General features: G+C 44.6%; 1 protein-coding gene across 2 annotated transcripts in view; it reads right to left on the minus strand.

Annotated features, from left to right (window-relative positions):
* Nucleotides 1-2223: 2223 nt before the first annotated feature.
* SLC9A3 (solute carrier family 9 member A3) overlaps nucleotides 2224-23176 on the minus strand; it is a 52045-nt gene continuing 31092 nt past the window's right edge. Inside the window, exons 6-17 of one of the 2 annotated variants that reach the window (XM_053361493.1) lie at nucleotides 22166-22386; nucleotides 19829-20031; nucleotides 18543-18632; nucleotides 16512-16582; nucleotides 15101-15230; nucleotides 13926-14041; nucleotides 12758-12887; nucleotides 11031-11204; nucleotides 7245-7302; nucleotides 5249-5356; nucleotides 4015-4258; nucleotides 2224-2398 (exon numbers count right to left, since the gene is read on the minus strand). In XM_053361493.1, coding sequence (XP_053217468.1) covers nucleotides 2395-2398; nucleotides 4015-4258; nucleotides 5249-5356; nucleotides 7245-7302; nucleotides 11031-11204; nucleotides 12758-12887; nucleotides 13926-14041; nucleotides 15101-15230; nucleotides 16512-16582; nucleotides 18543-18632; nucleotides 19829-20031; nucleotides 22166-22386 — 1549 coding nt within the window. In that variant the 3' untranslated portion in view covers nucleotides 2224-2394. Of the gene's footprint in view, nucleotides 2399-4010; nucleotides 4259-5248; nucleotides 5357-7244; nucleotides 7303-11030; nucleotides 11205-12757; nucleotides 12888-13925; nucleotides 14042-15100; nucleotides 15231-16511; nucleotides 16583-18542; nucleotides 18633-19828; nucleotides 20032-22165; nucleotides 22387-23176 lie in introns of those variants that run through there. The other variant, XM_053361494.1, reaches the window with a different exon arrangement.

Below are 23176 nucleotides of genomic sequence, written 5' to 3' on the forward strand. Positions count from 1 at the left end.
GCAAAAACTAGAGTACTGAGAAGAAAGAAAATTACACTGGAAAAGCTGCTCCATACTATGGTTTGGAAGTGATGTCTGACTTGAATCAACGACTCAGCAAGCCATTCTAGATTTTGGCTCCTTCTGCTCACGACTTGTTCTGAAATGTGGTTGACCTGCCTATTCCATTACAAAGAGAGGATGTTCTTCGTAATGAGAAAATGCAGTGTTCCTGCCAAGTGTAAAACAATATTGGAAAGTAATGGCAATTGTGAAAGGCAGCAAAGTCACCAATTTGTACATTACTTTTGAGAAACCATTAAACACTGTAGGCCCATGTCAGTTTTTTAGACTCTCACTTTCCCAGGGAGTAAAACCCCATTGAACTCAATGAGGCTTTTTTTTTAGTATAGGACTGCACTGTAAGTCTTTTAGCTGGCCCTAAATCATAATCTATTTAGTATCAAGATAAAAATCAAGCTCTCCTTTTGAACACACACACACACACACCAGACTATCAATTTACAGTACTATGAAGCTTAAGTGACCTGAGGTCATGGCACTTAAAAAGAACTGTCAAACACAGAAGACGACAGTATTTGAGGAACTAAAGGTGTAAAAAAATTTTTTTTTTAAATAGATTTTTAAAATTCACTCTGTAACTTGTGTCTACTTTTCTTGATAAGATTATATCATGTGGATCAACTTAATTTATTTATTTTTTAAAAAAGGTGAGACCAATCAGGCTCCTCTGCACTAAAATTCTACATCAGCTTTGGAGGGGGCTGTTTATAAAGCAAAACATTATTTAATTCCCTGCAATATTGATTGTAGAAAACAGATACGAGAATTAAAAGCCCATAGTTCAATTAGCTATTCACTACTTAAAACATTTGACAGTAAGAAAATATATCTCCTTTATCTTTCACAGTTGATAAAAAGGCACTACTCCATGTCACCCAGAATACTTTTCTGCAGATCACCTTACAGTGCAATACTGTGCATGTTTACTCAGAAATAAGCCCAGCAGAGCTCAGTGGGACTTACTCCCAAGTAGGTGTGCACGGGATTGCAGCCTTAATGAGTGTTTTTGGAAATATGGCATAGGAAGGAGATGCAAAGCTGCTGAGAGTTCCAGGGGTTGAACCAGGAACTGCAGGGTCTGCTGCTGGGATGCAGTTTAGCAGCCAGTCTGGATGCTCTGTGTGGCCATTATGGGCCACGATAGCCCATTGCAGCTGCACAGGGTAACACCAGCCCATTGCTGGCAGACTGAAGCCTTTGGGTTGGCCAGGCCTGGTACAGACACTAGGAGCCAGGCCTAGACCTTTGCTTGGTCAACAGAGCAGGGCATGCGCAGCTTCCAATTCAACCCACTGATCTTGGGATCCCTAAACTGGAGATCACACCTTCTGAGTCTGGGTTCCAGTATGGCTGCCCTTGTGCTGCTCTAGATGGCCCTGGCCTGGTACCAGCCCTAAAGCCAGCTCCATTTTGAAAATCTTCATATCACAAATCCCTAAAATAAATACTTTTTTTTTAAAAGGAAGTACAGGTTGTGGGGGAGTTGCATTCTGGGTCATTGCGTGTCTCAGCGGTCACACGTAAGCCTGTTCAACCCCCTCCCAAGGCCAAAAACAATGTGTGGGTTGGCGGTCGCACATCTATCGGATGTGCACAAAATGGTCACCACCTGTACAGTATATTATCTTGATGTTTGAACTTGAGTTCCTTCAGCGTGAAACACAGCCAGCTGAACTCAGAGTTCAGTTTTTCAAATAAAGTTTTCTACAAAATCTGGCCACGTTTATACATTCTCTTTTTAAAAAAATATACATACATAGAGTCTATATAATTCACGTTCTTTCTCATGTGTTCCCCTCACTCAAGTCAAGACTCACAGCTGAGTTTCCTCTTGCTCCCGGGGTGGGGAATGTGAAAAGATGCCAACTTTTAAAGTTTAGGACGCTGCACAGGTTTCAGCCTGTGGGGAAAACGAGAACTCTGAACCCGTCTTGCTGCTGCTGACCTGCGAGAGCTTGTGCATTAAGCGGCCATTTCTTCTTTTGAGTGTTCCCAAAATCAGATTCCTGCTTGTGAATGTGAATTCACTGGTTCGTACCTAGTGTCAGTATAGTAACTTGAATTAAAATGCGCTTGATCGTCACTTGCATTCAAGACTGCTTGCCAGCGGAGGCCAGGTAACTCCTGGCAAGAAAGATGTCTGGCAAGAAAGATGTTAAAACGTCCCTGCCTTCCAGAGGTGTGTAGTCTCGTTGCCAAGGCCCTTAAGGCACACTGGACCTAAGCTGAGGCGTTTCTCCGATAACAAAATCCGATTTTGTTTGTTCGTATTCCCAAGGAGGGAGCATTTCATCTGAGGAATGTCCTGACATCATCACAGCAAGGGTTGGGTCACCTGTTGTGGCAAAGGAATTGGAAGTCAGAATACAGTTATGTCTTAAATGAAAACCAGCTACAGCTTGGGTCATCTTACATAGCAGTTTTGGTTCCCTTAAAACAGTGCTGCCTTCGAGGTACGTGAAATAAACATGGAGATCGCCTATCCCAGGGGAAGGCAACCTAAGGCCTGGGGACCGGATGCGGCCCAATCGCCTTCTGGACGGGCGGTCCAGGAATCAACGTGTTTTTACATGAGTAGAATGTGTCCTTTTATTTAAAATGCATCTCTGGGTTATTTGTGGGGCATAGGAATGCATTCATTTTTATTTTTATTTCCAAAATATAGTCTGGCCCACCACATGGTCTGAGGGACGGTGGACCGGCCCACAGCTGAAAAAGGCTGCTGACCCCTGGCCTATCCAGTGAAGTTATGAAAGGTCCATACTGCAAGGAGAGCTCTGAATGGCTTTTATTGTGGCGCCACCAAGTGGACATTTAACTGATTTTACTAATACATATTTTAAAACGCAATCCTTTCTATACATACATTTGGGGCATAATCCAGTCCACCAGGCCACAGCACTCATGAGCTGAGAATTTCTAGGTGCTCAACAGAACCCTGTCTCCCACCTGTGTGCAGGTAACAGGCAGGTGGGATAGGTCTGGGTGCACTTCTAATATATCCACCCAGCCCTCCCCCTTGCCTTGATAAACGTTACTCATTCTCTAGCGCCACGGGCCACTTGCACCGAATGGAGATGCATCCCTCCCATTCACCCAAATGTCTCTTGTGCCTGTGTGCTGAGTGAGGAAAGCAGGACTCTCATGCACCCCGGGGAACCCTCTGCATGTGGACGTGCTCACAAATAATGGATCATGCCTTTCTCTCTCCCTCTCTGGTTACTATTTAAAATGTTGGTACTGTATCTAGTTGGGACAAACGTTTCTATTCCAACAAACTGTACAGCATTAGGACTTGTAGAAAACCCAGACTTTGGGGGAACATCCTCTGTGTTGTCCTACATGCTAAGAACTCCCCAGATATGCCTCTGTCAGCCCACCCATGCGCACACACCTTATCAGCCCCCAAACTTATTATCAACCCCAACAATTCAACAAAAACAGTAGTTCAGGAGGAAGACAGAACACACACAGAGAGATTTTTGCCTCATCAATGGGCCTGCTCTGCTGTGTGGGGTAGAGCTGTCCCTTGCATTTGCGAGAAAAGCCTACTCTACCTTTGTGTGGCTGACATATATTTAAGAAAATAGAGAAGCATAACCATATATAAATCTACATTCAAACCCTGCACTTCTTTTGCTTCAAAACAGAAAATATAAAGTTAATGCAAGAGATGACAGAAAGATCAAAAGGAGGCAGAGAATGTAAAGAAGAGTTTGGAATGCCTTTGTTCCTATGGAATTGCTAGAATTACTGAATCAAAGGTGATCGCTGAAGCGGATATGATCACTTGTGATCACCATTAGGATCCCCAAACGTCTAGAAGACGGCCATTTGGCTTTCTAGTGCAGGATTCCTCCTTGAGAAGTTCAAAAGAAAAGTAAGAGAAAAAGATGAAATCTCGAAAGTGAGAAAATAGCTGTCTGCAGAAATGCCTAAAATATTACTTACATGTGTGTTGATTCTGGGAGGAAACTTCGAGACCGCTCCTCAGGGCCATCTACTTGCAAAAAGGAATCTACAGATCTATTGCTGAGTCGAATGGGAGCAATCCGCTGGAAGTTGTTTGGAGAATAAGGTATCTGGACTCTGGCCCGTTGGGATGGCACCACCATCTCTTCTCCGGAGAGCCAAGGCGAAAACCTCATGGTGGAGTTTTGTTCGATATCAGCTGAAAATACTGGATTATCAATGCCTATAAAAAGTCAGGGAGTGACATATTCAGTTGTTAAGTAAACAGGCAATGAGTTGACTGGCATGCAACAATCTCCACCCTGAAATTGGCTAGGAACACAGAATTGTGCTGGGCTGATTGCAGAGGTGGTTCATCTTCATGTAGCTTAACAAACTGAGATCTCCCTTATTGCAAAGAGCAAAGCTTCCAGCTTCCTTCACCCCTTTCCTCTGTAGGACAATATTATATCTACTGCATCGCATTATGCCAAGGATACTTTTCATTCAGAGTCCCATTCATGGAGGTTACTAACAGACCACATAGAATGATCACAGAATCATGGAATTGTAGAGATGGAAGGGACCCCAAGGGTCATCTATTCCAACCCCCTGCAATGCAGGAATCTCAACTAGATCATACATGACAATGGCCATCCAGCCTCTGCTTAAAAACCTCCAAGGGAGGAGAGTTCACCACCTCTGCTCTGATGGTGTTTCCTGCGTGGCAGAGGGTTGGACTCGATGGCCCTTGTGGTCTCTTCCAACTCTATGATTCTATGATTCTATGACCTCTCTTAACAACACAGAACTTCATGATAAACCCACATCAAAATTTTTGCTACCACTCTGTAATATTTCTCTCTCCATTATAGCCTGAAGCACTATTTCATCATCCCAGGGACAGAGTTGAAAGTGATTACTGAAAAAAAAACAGCTCTGCATTGTAATTGTAATGCACAATTTTGCAATTTCATGATGAATTTAAACCATTTAATGTGTGTGACTTTTTTACAGGGTTTTAAGCAATCAGACTGCATTTGAATTGGATTTCAAATTTAGGAAATCAGATTTTGAATCTGTGCAAATTCTTAATTTAACACCAGTTACAGTGTCCTTAATCCTCAGTCTGTTGTGATAACTATAGTTAATTATGTTAGATAGCATCATGATAAAAATCAAGATATGCTTTTATAATATTGTAGAGATGAAATCACGCCATTCATATCCTTACCACTTGTATCTGTGAAGTTCTGCTTGGTGACATTAGCAAGGAATTCTATTGCTCTCCCCGTCTGTAGATTGTCATAATCATTCTCCTCTGGTTCAGAAAACTCAATTTCTGGAAGAAAACAATATTCATTTACAGTATAAGCTTATACAGTAGTGCAAACTGAGGCATTCTTTTTTTAAAAAAACAAACAAACAACCCTCATTCACTGCTGGAAGTTTGGCTAATTAAACAATCTATGGGGGGATATTGTTTTTGTTTGTTACTATGTTATATATTTTTGTGGTTTTATATTGTAAACTACCCTGTGATCCTCGGATGAAGGGCATTATAGAATTATTATTATTATTATTATCATCATCATTTTAAACTGCTAACCTTGGCTTGGTTTGCACGTAATGTTAATCCAATGGTTTAGCACAAGCCTGAACTGTGTGTGCTCTCAGGGAAGAGGCAATATCTGCTTGACTCTTCTGGGCATTCTGCTGCTGCCCTGAGTGTGTTGTCTGAATCTGGACTCCTGGTTTAGCTTTCTCCAGACAGAGCTGCAACCAAGGTTTGTGTTATGTAGGGCTGCCATACATCTGGGAAATCCCAGACATTACCAGGATTTTTCAAAGTCAGAATTGATGTCTGGAGGGAATTTCTGAAAGGTGGCGCTTTGTCTTGGATCTTAGGCAAGTCAAAACCACATTTGGGGGGTTTGTCTAAAAAAAGTTCAACAATTTCGGTGGTTTCCTGGTTTTTACTTTTTGAAATATGGCAACCTTATGTTATGGTTTGCAGCTCATAGCGTGTCTGAGAGAAGTAAGACAAAGGCATACATGGGGGCAAGAGTATGTTACAGAACAAAGCAGTATTCAGGAGGGAAAGAAAGAAAAAGGGGGAAATAGTGGATGGACAGAGGGGCTGGCGGAATGTGAGAAGGGAGGGACAACAGGAAGGAATGAGGCAAGAGGAATGGAGAGACTGGAGGGAGAAGCACCCAGGGTTGTTGACACACCATCTCGTTCCTCTGCTTCATGGACATGCCCACACTCCAATCCTCTCTGCTTCCCCACCAGTCTCCTACAGAGCCTGGAAGCCTCCCCTGATTGATTCCAAGGCAATGGCCCCTGCTCCACCTCAGAAGGACCACCTGGCCTTGGGCAGGGCCTCCTGGTGCTGCAGAGCTGGTGGGGAGGAGGGCACCCACAGGAGGATGAGGGGGAGAGAAGAGGGAACTGAGTCAGGGTGGTCAAGGGGGCCTGGGAGGGGGCACTGAAGGAAACTAGAGATTGCAGGTTAATGTTTTGAATTATCATGATAAACAGCAAATAGATAAGCAAAGGCGATAAGAGTCAGGATGGTCAGGGGGGACTGGGAGGGGCACTGAAGGAAACTAATGCTTTAAATTATCATGATAAACTGCAAATAGAGAGGGAGGGGATAAGAAAGGGAAGCCTACACAAGAAGTGAATATAAAAAAGGAGCAGGGAGGAGGGATAAAAGAAACCAGGAGTTCTGGGGGAGATGGGGAATAAGATGCAAGTTAGATGTGACGGGAGGGGGGGAATAATAGGAGAGGAATAAAAATACTTTAAAGAGATATATGGGGAAAGAGGGGAACATAAAAAATGAAAATCCTTCTCTAGTTAAGAGCTGTGGATGAGCAAATTCTATCTAAAGTGGAGAGTCTGAATCAGTCAATATTCTATCCTTAGTTTGAGGAAAGCTGAACTACAGAATTCCCTGCCACAAGAAACTTGTTGTGGCAAAATTTTCCAAGACCAAATGATGCCAATGGTTGCCAGCTGATGATGCCAAATGCTGCCCCATTTTGTGTCTGGGGCCAACTCTGCATTGCTATTCTTCGGCCTCAGTAATTTTTGGCCATCTCTAGTGGGCCCGGGGGGAAGAAAGTTTGAGAATCTCTACTTAAGGCAATTACAACAAGATACAAACCCAAATATACTTGCAAATGGGAGTCAAGGTATTATCAATTTAACAGCACATTTACCTTTTTCCTTTATGGCTTCCGAAGAGAGATTTCCATTCGGAATGACATTGCTATTTCTCTGAAATAAACAAGCAAAATGACACACACATTTTGGTACATAGCATATACAAGCAGAATAAGTTTGGAATCTTTTAGCAGGCCCAAATATTCCAGTGGTGAAATAAAAAGTGAGTTTCCATGTGTCACATAGCAGGAAAGCCTTGTGAGGCACCTTGCACTACACCTTTTCTGTGTTTCCATCGTATAAGGAGCTCTCACCTATTTTCAATTTGTGTAATCAAAATCACATTGATTGCTCCAGGATCCAATAAATGGAGCCCATTTCTCCAGCAACAGAGCTGAATGACCTGGCTTGCATGACACTTGGGTTTGCCCAGGTCTGGCAGTTAGTGCGGAGAGCTTGACCACAGGCCAAACCTTGGCTCAGCTCTAGTAAAAAGGGAAGAGGAAGCAACGCGGCTGTGAGCTCCTCTCAGGGAGCCCACACCTTCAAGCAGTCTCTGTGTGCCATAGACTGGCCTGCTGTGCCATGCAAACTAGGTCCATGTTGTCTTCAGGTAGTGCTTGTCACCTTGCCCATGTGTGCACTTTAAAGCCATTCCTTTATCGCAGGCACCCCCAAACTCGGCCCTCCAGCTGTTTTGGGACTGCAACTCCCATCAGCCCTAGCTAACAGGACCAGTGGTCAGGGATGGTGGGAACTGTAGTCCCAAAACAGCTGGAGGATTGAGTTTGGGGTGCCTGCTTTATCGGTTGTAGAGCTGATGCCTGCCAGTGTCTACCTAAAACTAGTCTTAGCTGCAAGTTATATAATTGTGTCGGCATTTGTGAAATCTTATCAACTTTTATCAAGTGAGACCGTGGGAGAATCCATGTGCAGAGGGTTGTCACTGTTCACCAAAAAGTAAGAGCCAAGGCTCATGTCATCTGTTAACTGCTGCTCAGGCCAGCAGAGGTCACCATCCCCATTCTGAGACACAGCTTGGCCATCAATGGAAAGTGCAAGAAACTCTTAAACCATAATCACCATTGCCATCAAAAGAAGAAGAAGAAGAGTTTGGATTTGATATCCCGCCTTTCACTCCCTTTAAGGAGTCTCAAAGCGGCTAAGATTCTCCTTTCCCTTCCTCCCCCACAACAAACACTCTGTGAGGTGAGTGAGGCTGAGAGACTTCAGAGAAGTGTGACTGGCCCAAGGTCACCCAGCAGCTGCATGTGGAGGAGCGGAGACACGAACCCGGTTCCCCAGATTACGAGACTACCGCTCTTAATCACTACACCACACTGGGGGCCATTACTACAGATAAGCATAATTCCTAGTGCCAGGCATGTTTACTCAGAGGTGGTCCCACTGAGTTCAGTGCTACTTCTCCTTGGAAAGTGTGTATAGGATTGCAGCTGCAGCCACAAAGTTTTTATTATACCTTGAGACAATTGCACAGGTGGTGATTAATAAATTCATGTCAATGGTGATGATGAAAACGACGCACACCCTGTAGGTGCAGAGAGTGTGGCTCCAGTTCCCAAACAAAGTCTTTCAAAATCTCAGTTATGCATCAGCCTAAAGCTCCACTAAGTCAGCAGCAGTACTCAGTGATCATATCTTCTGTTGGTCTTTCCACAGATCTCTTAGTAACACCAATCAGGTTGGAAATGTACTGTGAGTGAAAAAAACAACCCTAACTCTCTGTCATTGGAAATGCTGGACTTGTTGTTTCTCGCCTACTTGCTGCAGAAGCAGTTGATTCCTTATGCGGCAGAACTCCTGAGTTCCACTGTGGACTTTGGGAGGACCCACCAAGAAATCAGCCACCTTAAGGGTCCTAATAGTTCCTCACCATGGATTACTGGCTCCAGCACAGCAAGGCTAAGCTCTCCATAACTGGCAGAGATGGCAGGCTTTTGCCATCACTGGATCTATCCCCCTCCTCCTTTTTAGATAAGGAGACGGGAAACTGGATCAAACCAACAGATCAGATCCTGGCCTCCCCCACCGCTGTGGGCCACTCTGGCAGATGGGCAGGGCCACCCACCTCTCCCTCGCCTGTTACTGTTATGATGTTGGGGGACCACTGCAGGGGGGCTTGCTGTCCAGGCCAGTCAGCTGACCCACAGCAACAGTGAGCCCCTTTGAAGAGGCCCTTTTGCAGGCGCACTTTAGATTCAAAGTGGCCTGTGACGGAGCTGGGGAAGGGTCAGGATTTGGCCTGCCGGCCAGATCCAATTCCCCACCAACATCTAAAAAGCTGGAGAAAGGGTTGGAGTTGCAATGTTGAAGCTGATTCTGTTTGGATCACCAGCATTTCGTGATCTCTGCAGGCTCCTGCACGAGGAAGGGGCACAGTCTGCATGCCACTGACTTCTGGCAAAATCAAGTCCCCATCTACTTATTAACTTCATTGCTTGCAGCATTTGTGTGGCACCCCATAACATAAAGATTGCTGGGCAGCTTCGAAGAGGTACCAGCATATGGCATGTATGGTGCAGAAGCAGTTTAGCACAGTGGCTCTCCCAGCTCATTTTCCAGCCCCTTCTCCTTCACGGCTGGAAAACACTTTTTCTTACAAGTTTTTCCTTTTGGCAAAGTTGTAGCTTTACATCCAGAAAATTCAGCATACACGAGTCCACATGTGTAATTTTGCAAAGAACTCAAAACTTCGTTTCAGAATGACAGGGACAAATAAAGTGAAATGATTTGAAAAGAGTAGTAAAGTGAGGCAAAGGCCGATGGAAAAGAGGGCAATAATCCTGAACTGCAGAATGATTTGTTTGTTTGTTTATTTTATAAAAGTATTTATACCCCACCTTTCCATTTAAAAGAAAACTCACAACACACTATTAAAACACACCAAAACAAAAACAACTAAATAAATAAAATATACAGCAGCAAAATGTTTTTTTAAGGAAGGGGGGAAAATCAAGGCAAAAACAAACCACACCAATGCAAGCCAAGTAGAAGGAGAGAATTGAGATTACTTCTTTTTTTAAAGTCAACACAATCTCCCAGGCTCTGCCCCTATCCTGCCCCATCTGAGTCTCAGACCCAAATTATGTCACTTCATGTTGCACATTTGTTTTTCCAATTAAAAAATAGCAGGTGTGGTGTGTGTCTGTGTGGGACACACAGGGCTGGGACCATGCCCAGGAGGGGTTTAAAACCTCCCCTCTCTCCACGTTGCGGCAACCCCAACACAAAATCTCCCCACTGCTGTTTGGCATGGGATGGAAGGGACTCCATCCAGGCCAAGGAAGCTTGACTCCTGTGCCAGAAAGAAGCTCTCTTTGTGTGCATCTTAGGACTGTGGTGCAAAGGCTTCAAAGCCTCTCGCTGAATGTCGTGGCCGAGTCCTGAAAGCCTTCCCTCATATCTGCTATTTAATGTTTGAAAACAATCACACAACTCCAAGGGGCTGCATAAAGCTCCTCCTTGTTCACTGCCTCTTGTATCCCACCTGCTTGGTCCCCCACCCTCCTGCCTCAGAGGACTTTGATGGGAGCTGCTACCTGGCTGAGAGTAGCCGGGGGGGGGGACAAAGGATGAGGGCAAAAAACGCTGCCTGGGTAACCCTGGCACCACAGGGACACACGGCTAGAATAGAATGTGATTTCACTGTGAAAACCTTTTGCAAGCTGCTGTGCGAGACTCTGGGGTGGGTTATAAATATCCTAAATTAATAAAGCGTTTGACCCACCAGAGACCTGGCACCCTTACGAGGGCATAGGCACCCGGCCTCCACGTTCCCTCCCCCTGTGTTAATGAGGCAATCTCAACTGCTCTGCTCTTACTCTTTTTTGGCCTCGGTCTCTCTTGTGAATTTTGTTCTTCTTAGGGTGGCTCATGCCTAGTTTGGTGCTCTTGAACGACTCCAGGCGCCTCCTCATGGTCCTGTGGAAAATCTCTTTGTTTTGCTTATCGTCTTCGTTGGTAGATAGTTCATGGCGGCTGTACACGTGCTTGTGCTGTCGGCAAGACGACAAGAATGATCAGAAGGCCAAAATGGATGTGTGTAGAACAAGCACCCAGATACAAATCCTTGCCCCTTAATGCCTGTTTCTGACCCCTTGCTGCTGCTCCCCACTGCACCCTGGACTTGAGGCATAAAATTATAGAGTTCAAACAAAAGCTCTTTACCAAACCGAAAGTGTTTGTTAATAACAACCAGAAGGTTGGTGCTTCAAGGCTGTGGGCAGGAGTCTATGAATTCTATGAATGTCTGAATTCTTTGAATGTCTGAAACAGTTGGGATTACGGAAAACAACCAAGTACCTCTCCCTGCCCCCCCACCAAAACAAGAGGACCACTCAAATTCCTAAAAGAGAGGGGAAAGCCCCCAGTATTCATGGTGTGACAGCAGCAATGGGGAATCTGAGGCCATTCACATATCGGTGCAGTACATACAAGTTGGGTCATCCCTAACCATTGGCCATGCTGGCTGAAGCAGTGGGGCCATGGGGGCTGTAGCCCTGGGCGCACAATGGGGGGGGGCAAACCAGGCGTCTGCCTGAGATCCCCCTCCCCCTCGTGCCCTGCCGGCGGCAGGGGTGGGAGAGCATGGAGGGTGAAGATCACCCTCTGAGTGTCCTGCCCCCGTCTGTTGCACCCAGCCGAGGCTCCCCCTTCCCTGGGTGAAGGTTGACTTAGGGGTGGAGAGAGGTTGTGAAGGGCAAGGAAGCTCCTGCTTCTTCACAGCCAGCCCAGCGGTGAGAGGAGCATTGCCACCCACTCTCCTGGATTGGGGCGCACAAGTGCACCCTTGCATGGGTGTCACAGCGGGCTCCCTTCGTGCCCTGCCCCCTTTGGGGGTGCACCCCACATGCCCAACCCAGGCACTGTTTACCTCCATTCTGCCACTGGGTCGAAGCTGATTGGAGCTGGGAATCCAACAGCAACCAGAAGGTTGGACACCCCCCCCCGAGTCTGTATGTACTGTACAAAATAAATCCCAAAGAAGAACACAGGTGGGGTCACTTTGCAACCTCCACCCCAGAGCTGCTTTGGAGATCTCAAAGCGGAGTTGAGAGAGGAAGTGTGAGAGACTTCTGCCTCCTCTCCCCAGGCTTCCAGGTCTCATCTGAAACCAGGGAAAGGTGGGCACATGCATCTCCCTCCAATGCAAAATACACATCTTCCCACCTATAATGAGACTTAGGAGAGTTGGATCATCCAAAATGGCTCTCAGGTTTGGATCCAAAGATCCACGAGCAGAAGAAATATAGCAGCTAATGCTGTCCTGCAAACCATTCTGAAAAAGAGTACATGGAATGCTATAACTGGTGGGGTTTATAGCACTTCTCATGCTCTTGGTTTCACAAGAGGATGTTCATGCTCTTGCCCGTGGCAGAAGAGCTACTTCCTGGTTGCAGAATCATAGAACAGCTCTTGCTGTGAGCTACAGCTACTCATAATGAGAGACAAAGGTCCATTTTGCTTCTATTCTATTTCTCCCAGAACATCCAAATACTGTATTGTTAGAGTCTCCTATTCTGGCACTGGGGTGTTCTTAAGATCTCACCTCTTGCCTGGGCTTGTACAGATACTGTTGTAGAGTATGGTGGGTGAACATATCCTCTGCATCTCGGATGCTTTTTCTTCTCTGCTCCAGGGCTTGCATATCAAGACACACAGAACTGGCAGTTTCTCTCCTAAAGCAAAATAGACAGATATATATTCATGTTTCCATTCTCCCTCCTTCCCTCCCTCGTCTCTCTCTTGCTTTCTGTTCAACAAACAACAAAACCAGCGAATCTAGAAACATTAAAACACAGACATAATCCACATGAAACAATTCTTTGATACGAATCTGTCATCAGTTTAGAAGTGGCCTTTGCAGGGAGCTTCCATCTCTCAGAGGAAGCTAGAGAGGGACAAGCTCCTGGGGGCTCCTTGTTACACTGAGCACGCACACCTGGACTTGGCACTTTCTGTTCACCAGAAAGGAATACATGTGGGACGTGAGCTATTGTCCTAAGGGTGTGTGGGCAGGCTCCTAGTTTCTTACTGCGACCACAAAGTTGGAAGACAGCAGAAGAGTGTTGGTCTAACTAAGGTATGTTTGAATGGTCCCCATCCCAGAAATTGTTCATGTATAGAAAATCAGCAGCACATGGGCAGGAAGGAACTTCTTGCATGAAGGTTCAAACAGGCAATCCCACACCTGTAGGCTATATTCTAATACACCACAATTTACTTGAGAGTAAGCCCCTTGAAAACAACGGGACTAGTTCCTGAGTAGACATGCCTCAAAATGCTGCAGTGCTAAACATACTGAGCAGTAAGCTCCATTAAACACAGTGGGAGTAGACATACATAGGATTGTGCTGCATAACTCCTTTAGATTGCAAACCCCTGGGGACCTAACTACTGACATTCAGAAAGACTGCTATAAGCTGCTCTGAGCCCATGGAATTGGGTGGGCTACAAATCAAATAAATAGTAGCAGGAAAGCCAAGTCAACCACTTCCCAGTCTCTTCAATCTCAATGGGAGAGTTAAGTGCTTTATGGAATCTGTCACATTAAAAGCACTGGGACTTTAAATACTTAACTCTGGCTGGACTGTACCCAAAAGGTACCTTTTCACATTTCTTTCCCTACTGGACTTGTGATGCATTAGCTTTTGAGCTACTGGCAGAAATAAAACTGGATTCATAAAGTACAAGGCAAAACTTGCAGCCTTACTTACAGCAACTGGGAAACAGAGGGCTCTCCATTCATTTGATTAATAATGCTGAAGTCCACATTGGCCGTGTTGTCAATACTTGCTGAGCGGATAAATGCCAGAGAACCTCTTCGCTCTCCCTGTTCAACAAAGAATACAACATACACACTCACACACATGGTACTATGGGGTTTTCAAGTAGAGAGCAAGTTTTATTTTTTACTATGGCTACTGGAGCACCAAGAAGCATCATGAAAACATGGAAATAGTTTCATATGGTTTCTCTGAGCTAAAAGCAATAAAAAATGATATTCTTACCTCTGGAGAAATGTTTTCGCTAACTAGAACAAGTCCCGGTAGATTATATACACTGGAGGTTTGCAGGATGTAGATTGGGATCTACTTGATCTCTGATCAGTTTACAATAGATTGGCAAGGATTCTGACTCCCCTTAGTTTAATGGCAGCAAGCAAAAGCAACAATCAGTCTTTGCCACCGCTGGCCTTATACTATCTGCTTATCTGACTAATGGAATAATGGATTATCTCACAGCCCCAGGGTTCTTCACCTGTAAAATCTGAGTGTTTTAGAGGCTAGTTTTAGAATATTGTATTAGAATCTCTGAGCTGTAGCAATTCAGATGTAGTTTTGTATTTAAGCAGTGCATGATATTTTAGAGTATGGCTCATAGGTTGAGGTAGGTTACTGGCTCTTGGAGACACAACTTTGTGTGCATCTGCCACTGGCTGGTAAAAATAAAATATACTCCACAAACCTGAAATAAGCCCACCTCTGCTCCAAGTATCAAGGCAGGTACTGAAGTGATGGACTTTAAGATCCAGCCATACAAAGAGTCAAAGTTTGGAGAACCAAACAATACACATCTGACCAAAACTAATCACATAGTGCTATGAACCGTAATCTTTTGTTCCTAAACCTGTTGACTCTTATTTTGCTTGTGCCAATGAAACAGATTTACTATGATCTCTGTATTATCTCCAAGATCACAGATATTACCTTAGATCCCATTCATTACAACAGAAGAGAGTTCAACATACTTATAATTATCCTTGAAATGAATGGGATGAAAAATGCTTAACGTGGGCCTGATTATGTATGCTAAAGTGCTAATATATTACCAAAAGGCAGAAACAAACCTAAAATAGACATGTTTCATCATGAAATATATTTAGAATTACCTCAGCCACGTAGCTAATGGCATCCTTTAAGTTGAGCTCACGGAAAACTTTAACAATTCGGTCTCTACTTTTCTGAGCAGACCTTCTCATCAGTACTTTGCTGAGTACTTGCCTGTCGAAATTAGTCCACCTGATGATTCAAACACAGCATATGCAGCAGCAATTAATTAAATGGGGCACTTTTAGCATTAGGTAATCAAGGCTGGCACCCCATCCCATGGTGTGGAGACAATAACAATATAACTTGAAGCCATCCAATTCTTTTCTTGTGATGGGGCTCAAAATGGGTAATTTAGAGGAAATTGGGCATTTTTATTTGGGGCACACAATGTACAGTCAGGTCAGAGAATCCTGTAGCCAAATCACCAAATTTCACTTTTTTGAAAAATAAATAAATAGATGAATCACTGTTGGGAGGTAAGGCTAGTGTTCCCCTCTGTACCCCTTTTCTGAAGCAGGGAGCTAACCTCTTACCTCAGAAGATCTAAGACTTTTTACTACCTGAAATGCAGCCCCAAATACTGCCACTCCCATTTAGGGCCAACACTTATAAAACAAACAAGCAACACTTTCTGCACCAGTTCCTGCCCTCATCTGTCCGCCCTCCCAGTGCCACCTGTAGCAGGTCCCTGCAGCACTGGTTCCCAACACCAGCCCACCTGGTGTTCGGCTTTTCACTGCAACCTGCAAGTTCTTTAATGCTGCCCCCAATGTCCCACATCCCCTTCCTTCCAATGAAGGGGGGGCAGTCGTGCTGTCTGCTGTTCAGGACAGATACATCAACCGCCCAGCCAGGCCAGGGGCCACAATAGTGAGCAGTTGAGCCTGGCTGTAACCCTGAACTGGGGAGGCATGTCCCTCCCTCTCTTGGACCCCACTATGATACCTGAAGGCTATGGAAGAAGCGTTCAAGGTAAACAGCAAGGGAGACCTTCCAAGTTATTTTGCCAAGGCATACGATGCTAAGAGAAGCTTGTTGAGTTAAGCCCAGAGGGGCTGGGGCAACCCAGTCAGAGGGGCAGGGTACAAATCAAATCAAATCATGGTTTTAATGGCCTCACAAGTTTGCCTTTCCATGGAGAGTAAAATGCAAACTAAGAAAATAAGTATTTGGCACCCATAAGAAGGGGATTGAGATATGCAAATTTTGGAATTGTTTTAAACTGGCACAGTTAATGCAAAGAGCTGTAAGTCTGATGTCAAAAGAGTGGGAAGAATTCCAGAAATTCCAAAGCTTACGAGAAAGGGTTTTCCCATGTGCCGTTTCTCAGCATTGACCTGTATCGCCAAATATTAGGTTGATTAGCAGATGACCAGATGTCAGGCTCTCCTATCGTGCTATTTTAGTCCACCTTTTCCATTCGTCAAACTGTTCCATTCTCGTAAGACAAAGGTGCCTGACTCCACTTACTTGTCTCTCAGGTAATTATGTCCTATTTGACCAGATATATCTTCAATAGCCGAAAGAATGTGGTCAAAGGCCTGTGAAAACAAAGACCACAAAAGGTGGTTGGGTAAATGCAGACTAACATATAACCATTTAGATGCAGACAGAGGCCTGGTTTGGTCAACATATACACACCAAAGATAAAGTACCACTGTGAGAGTCATTCTTGGTATCAGTAGTGCAAAAGACCAGATTCTGACCTCTGTCCCAGAGCCTGGGACCCTGACTCTGCCCCTTCCACATGCGGTCAGTAGGATTGCTGATCACAGGACTTGAGCACCCTACAGGCTGTGTACCAGGCTACTCTCTGCAAAGCCAGGCCCTCCTGTATCGCACCCTGAAGGGTCCAGCAGCCCCCGCCTCCCCAACATGCAAGTTATTTGCAGCAGGAGCCGAAGTGGCCAGCCTCAAAGACCTTGGTGGAAGGTGCCTGTTGGCTGCTTCAAAGCGATCAGTGCAGGGAGGGCTCAGCTTGCCAGGCGCAATTCACACCTCTGCCACTGTTTAAAATCACAAGTTTTTCCTCTGTTTCCTTAATTCAAATTTCTTCTGTTGTTTAAATGCACCATTTAAAAACTTGCCTTCGCTTTTGCTCCCTTCCCCCTTTATGCAAAGCCAGGAATGTGATGAGGTACTACAAATTCTCCAGTGGGGCCTGTGCAATGACAGCTTTACATTTTTATGTATATAGGAAGATACATATACGTACATGTACGTACACACAAACACACACATCCCGCCACCATAACAACCACAGGAAGCTTTGGCAGCACAGAAAATACAAACATCATAAGTTCAGTCTATCAAAAGCCTATGGGCAGAGGGGAAGGTAAATCCTTACCTGGTGCCAAAAAGATGCCAATGATGGCATCTGGCAGACCTTCCACAGATGAGGAGCCACAATTAAAAAGGCCCTCTCACTTCTATGCTAACAGTGATCTCATTTTCTGGGTGCCTATCCCAGGCACAGGCAAACTTGACTCTCCATATGTTTTGGGACTACAGCTCCCATCATCCCTGACCACTGGTCCTGTTAGCTAGGGATGATGGGAGTTGTAGTCCCAAAACATCTGGAGGGCCTATCCTTATGTAACCAAAATGGCACAATCGGTGCACAATCAGTATGGTTTACAGAAGTCCAAAAACAGATGTGGATGAAACATGGAATGCTGAGTGATTGTTTGCAGGAGGCGGGCAGAAGGGAGTATCCATGGCTGCCTGAAAGTCTGAACAGGAACACCCTGCACTGCAACATATTATTACAAGTCCCACTTGTGTAGCTAAAATGGGTTTCATCTGTATATGAACATACCTCGAATCACAGAATTGTAGCATTGGAAGAGTTTACCCACTGCCTTGTGGGACATCTTCGGGAGAAGGAAAAGCTAAGGAATGCACCTGACACAAATCCAGAGTGGAGTCCCTAAGGTGGTAGAAAGGTGCCTCTTTCTGGTGGCTTCTGCAGCCAAGCTGGTGCCAAACGTATTGCTCGGCTTTCCTTTGGACCACATCAGTGAGGCCGAGGGGAAGGGTCTTGTTGTCTGGGCAGCCCAAGACCTCCATACACACCGCCCAGGCTTGTGCCCTGGGGAGATCACTTTGGTGCTGCTAACACAGCAGGAACAACATGGGAGGCAACAGTTAGGAGCTCCCGGTCTCTACAGCCACAGCAGGCACTGTGATCTCTAGCGGTTTGACTTCACCCCGGAGGCGCACTTCATTGTCTCTCAAGATAGATGTCAACAACAACAGAAGAGTTGGCTGTCCAGCCCCCTGCAGGCTATCCCAACGCCAGTGCGCAGGTGCCATCAACTCCTACTGATCACAGCTACAGTGAGGGAGAACTGGGAGCAGGGGCCTTCTCGCTGCTTGCTACCCAAACAAGCAAGGGCTAGAATTTACCAGGGTGGTATTATTACTGAGGTATTATTAGGAAGTGGCAGGGACTTTTGACCTCCCTGACCTCTTTTTGTTCTGAGTATGAGACCTGCTTACCCTGCCGTGAAGCTTCTCGTTCAGCTTGGGCTCTCGCTGCTCACTTTTTTTCACTTTCAACCACTGCACCAAAGGCTTGATTGTCAAACCCTGCGGAGGGAAAACTGACAAATTACTCTCACCTTAATTAAAAGCAACAATGCAGTAGAAGACTGTGCATGTATTATAGATACTAAAAATCTCAAAGATGAAAGAAATATCACCAAATGTTTTCACCACGTACCACGGATGAGCAAACTGAGATCTGAGAGTGGGTGGATCTGACACAGTGAGTTGTAACAAGTCAAGAGGGTGCGCTTGTGCAATTGCATAATGCGCAAGCATCTCTGCTCACCTGTTAGGTCCTTTATTCTGAAATAAGCTGCTTGGGCTAGGGGTGGCTGGTCCTTCTAAATGGACATGTTCTATGCCACTCTGAAAATGTTTGGAATGTGAGACCTGAGTGGGTTCCTTCCCGACTGGCATGGCATATGTCACCAATTTCCACATCTCAGTCATGAGTAGAGGAGCATCAGATACAACCACTGAGTTATGCTGTTCAGGTGAAATAAAACAACAACCCTGTAACCTGTAACCCTTAGAGAACTTTGGGCAGTGTCTCCCACCACACTCCACCAGCTTCTAAACTACTCGTAACTGCCAGTTAATCACTAGTCCATGTCCTGTCACAGTCTTGTCCTGCATCTATTGGAATGCATGTCTTTAAATGAGGGCCACACTGGTCTAAAATACAAACACTTTAATGATCAATGTAACAAATTTCATAAACTTCTACTGTGTGTGCCTTGTACGCAGAAATGGCATCCCTGCCTCTAAATTCCCCTCATTTAAAGAAAGTGATAAGGATTTACAAATAGCAAATAACATTGCTGTAGTCTCTCTCGTGAAATATTAACTCAAGATCTACTAATACATGGGCGTCTGACACAGAGAACAGTTTTTTATACTCCCCGCTCACTGACATAATATAAAGCCAACATTTGAGATCTGCTTTTGATACTTCATTGGGCCCTCACAGACTTTACTTCCTAGCAGTCTCTCCCCACTCCACCTGCTAACCGTCTGCATGCACCGTCTGCATGCCTAGATTTCATTTCATTCCACGACAAACAGCTTACCACTGAACGCTGCATTCAGATGGTCAGACGCTGCTTTTTACCGAAAGGGAAGAGGACATGACAAGTATGCGTGAGCCAAAACATCCCTCCCATACTGGGTTCAAGAAGAACGCCTAACCTGGCACTTCACCCGTAAAAGCAACAGAAAGGCTGAACAATTAAAATTACCTGGAATATGACAGTAAAAAACACAACAATGATTGTTGTGCTGACAAACAGGTTTCTTTCTGCGACATCTTTACTGTTCAGGGTTACTACCAAAGCAAAGGCAACAGCACCACGGAGTCCACCATACGACATGACCACTTGATCTATTATTCCCAGCTGGACCATTCGGTAGTGGTTTAGAACCCAAGTCTGCAGAATTACACCTGTTAAAGCAAATGTTTCAGAGTAGCAAAAGCCTGCATAACAATATTCACTTAGGAATTAAGAATGGCATGGCCACTGAAGCATCACAGCACAAAGCTGCTGCCAAAATACATTTCCTTCCTAGAAATGGCAATTTTGCCTATGGCAGTAACAATCTGGCAAATAATGAATGCAACAGACACTGCCGTGATCCAGCTTTCCTCGTTTTTTGTTACATGCGCAGTCTCATCTGCACTGGACAACCCATTATGTTCCATGATGAGCACTGCAATGAGAATTCACAGTAGTTGCACATACAGAACTCGCTTGCTGGATTTGTTTGAAACAAAGCAATTGCTTGAAAAGGTTTTAACTGCTTTTCATAGGGCTTGGTTTTTTTAATAGTGGTTTTATTTATTTCCCTGGTAAAGAAGGTAAATTCTGAGAAAACAATTGTTACAACAATAAACAACTTGTCCTGACAGAATTACAGACTTCTGTCATGCCATGTGTTGAAGTTTCATTGGATTACTCAGAGATCACGTCACATTTTCCCATGAGTGCTGAGTGGATTCATGCCACAGTCTGAACAATTTATGTATTCAATAAACATTTCCCATATGTTATAAAAGGAATATGGATTGTGTTTGCCCTTTGCTGCTCTCACCTGGCATGTTAGTTTCTCAGCCAGTGCTATTGACTGTACTCTTGTTATACCAACACCAGTTTTCCAACATCTGGCTGTCTCCATATGAGCAGCAGTCAATAGAAAGGCTAAGAGGTCATCTTTGGAATAATCAGGAGCAGGCAGGATCCTAAGCCCAGGTAGTGCTAGTGCAGGGGACATTTCCATGGTTTCCTTGTATATTCAGCTTACTTCTTTGAAGACAGCATTCCTGAAGGGTTTGATGATGTCACAACACCACCACATATGGAAATATGTACCTTTGACTGCACATCCCCTCCAACAATTGGGATTGACTTCCTTACATATTTGGGACAGCCTCACCGGTGTATAATGCCACTATGCAGAATTTTTTAATGAGGCTTCCCTTATTTTTGCAGAAACTAGACCATTGGTATTTGCACATCTAGGTCCTTTTCCCATGGCATTTTTGTGAACAATAGATTGCCATATTCTAGTGTTATTAGAGCTTTGTAAATTGAGAAAGCTATGCCCTTAGAGAGTGGAGAGAAATTAACAAAGATGTGCTCCATTGCTGTTAGTTTCCTGTTTGCTTGAGTGGAAATGTCTGGGTTTAACAGGAATCTTCACAGCTGGTTGAAGTGGTACCATGACTATTTAAGGCTTGGTATGGCAGCTATGAATTGTTATTTTTGTAGAGGGATACTGTCTGCATAAAAATATTTTAATCTATAAAGGCCCACCTGTTCCCAACCATTCCCATCTAAGTATTGCCCTGCTTCTTTAAAAGATGGGTGAAAGCGTGAAGGCTCTGGCAGGGTGCTAGAACCACCCTCCCTTTCTTCCCAAAGCTGAGAAAGCACTAACTAGGCTTTGGGAAAGAGGCTGCAGGACCCTAGGACCTTGTCAGCGCCTCCTTACCTGGCTTTGGGAAGACAGGGGGTCAATTGTTGCCTACAGCTGCCCAAAAAAGCCTTGATGGACCATCTTGCTTTAAGTGCTTCCACAAGAGAAGAGATGAATGGGTGCTTCTGAAGCATCTGGAAAATGGGAAGGACCACTTCTAAGCTGAGGAGATGGCCAGCGCCAACCAATACCACCAGCAACAAGGCTGGACAGCTTCCTGGAGCCCAGAGATGTTTAAAAGGCACACCAAGCCAAGTCCTAGAGCAGACATAGTACAGATTCCACCTTCCTGGCAGCTCTCTGAGTGATCAAAATGCCAACAGGAAGAGGGGATTAAGAATGTGGGAGAGATGCAAGCAGCCTCCTCTTGCTCACTGAAGGAGGAGAAAAATACAGTTCTATTGCACAGTCCCATAAAAATCTGGAACTGTCATATCTGTAGAGAGTTTGTTGCAGAATTTAAGCAGCAATGAAAACAAGGTCCCTGATAAAAACCTGCAAAATGTTCAAATTTATTTTTCCACCCAGCTGCTGATATAACATGCAGGAGACCAAAAGATGAAATTAATTACCACTCTTAGTAGGAAAACGTGTTTCCTTACCAATTACTCTGTAGACAGAGATGAAGACCAGCGTCAAGAGTATGAAGGCTGTGTTCCAAGTCCAGATGTTAGGATCAACAGCTGAAATTCCCAGGAACATGAAAATAATAGTCTCTGCGCCACTCGCCAACATCTTCATGGTGTATTTCACAGTGGTAGAAGACTGCTCTGAAATATTTGCCTTGACATATTTCTGACAGCAGATACCACAGAAAGTTATACTGAAAGAAATTCAACACACATCTTAATCACTTATCTTTGCAGCAACTTGTTCTGCATTGTCACATCTACTAAACTGTTCTATTCTGAAATCTAAAAGCAGACCTCCGCCTAAATGTTTTGTTTCCCTCTGATATACTGACCTACCTGAGCCAAATCCTTTGGCAGGCAATGGAAATAAAAAAGTTTAACTGCCACAACTGTCAGGCGTTATTGGATCTGTGTTTGGCTGCTCTTTGCAGTTAACCTCTGAACTGAAGATAATGTTGGTTTATAGAAAGGAGTCTTGCTGGGTGTTACATTGGAGTGGATGAGTTGAATGATGTTTATATATAGCTGACATATGAAGAATAAGAAGTTCATTAGTTTCTGAACTTTATTTTTTCTCTTTTAATCCTTTATTTCTTTCTCTCTCTTCTTTTCTTCTGGATCTGTGTTTTTATGTAGATTAATGTTTCAGTTTGGATAAAAATGATATTTGAGAATAATCTTTTTATCTCTCTTTTAAAATTCTAATAAATGTCCCTCCTCCCCAAAAAAGAGGGAACTGAACCATGGAAGATGATAGGTGACCTTTGCCTCCTGGTATGTCCTTCGGTCCAAACTTCCAGCTTGCTCCTCAACCTGGCCTCCTGGTTGGCCCTAAGAGCCTGACACATGCCCTGCCCCATGGCTTCTGCTTCCTGGCTCACCCAAGAGTGCTGCTCATAGCCCAGCCCTGACACAGTCCACATTGCAAGGGCCCCGACTCTCCCTACGTGTATCTTAAAGGAACAATCCCCATTATGCTAG

The sequence above is a fragment of the Podarcis raffonei genome, chromosome 13 (genome assembly GCF_027172205.1).
Source record: "Podarcis raffonei isolate rPodRaf1 chromosome 13, rPodRaf1.pri, whole genome shotgun sequence".
Taxonomy (NCBI): Eukaryota; Metazoa; Chordata; class Lepidosauria; order Squamata; family Lacertidae; genus Podarcis; species Podarcis raffonei.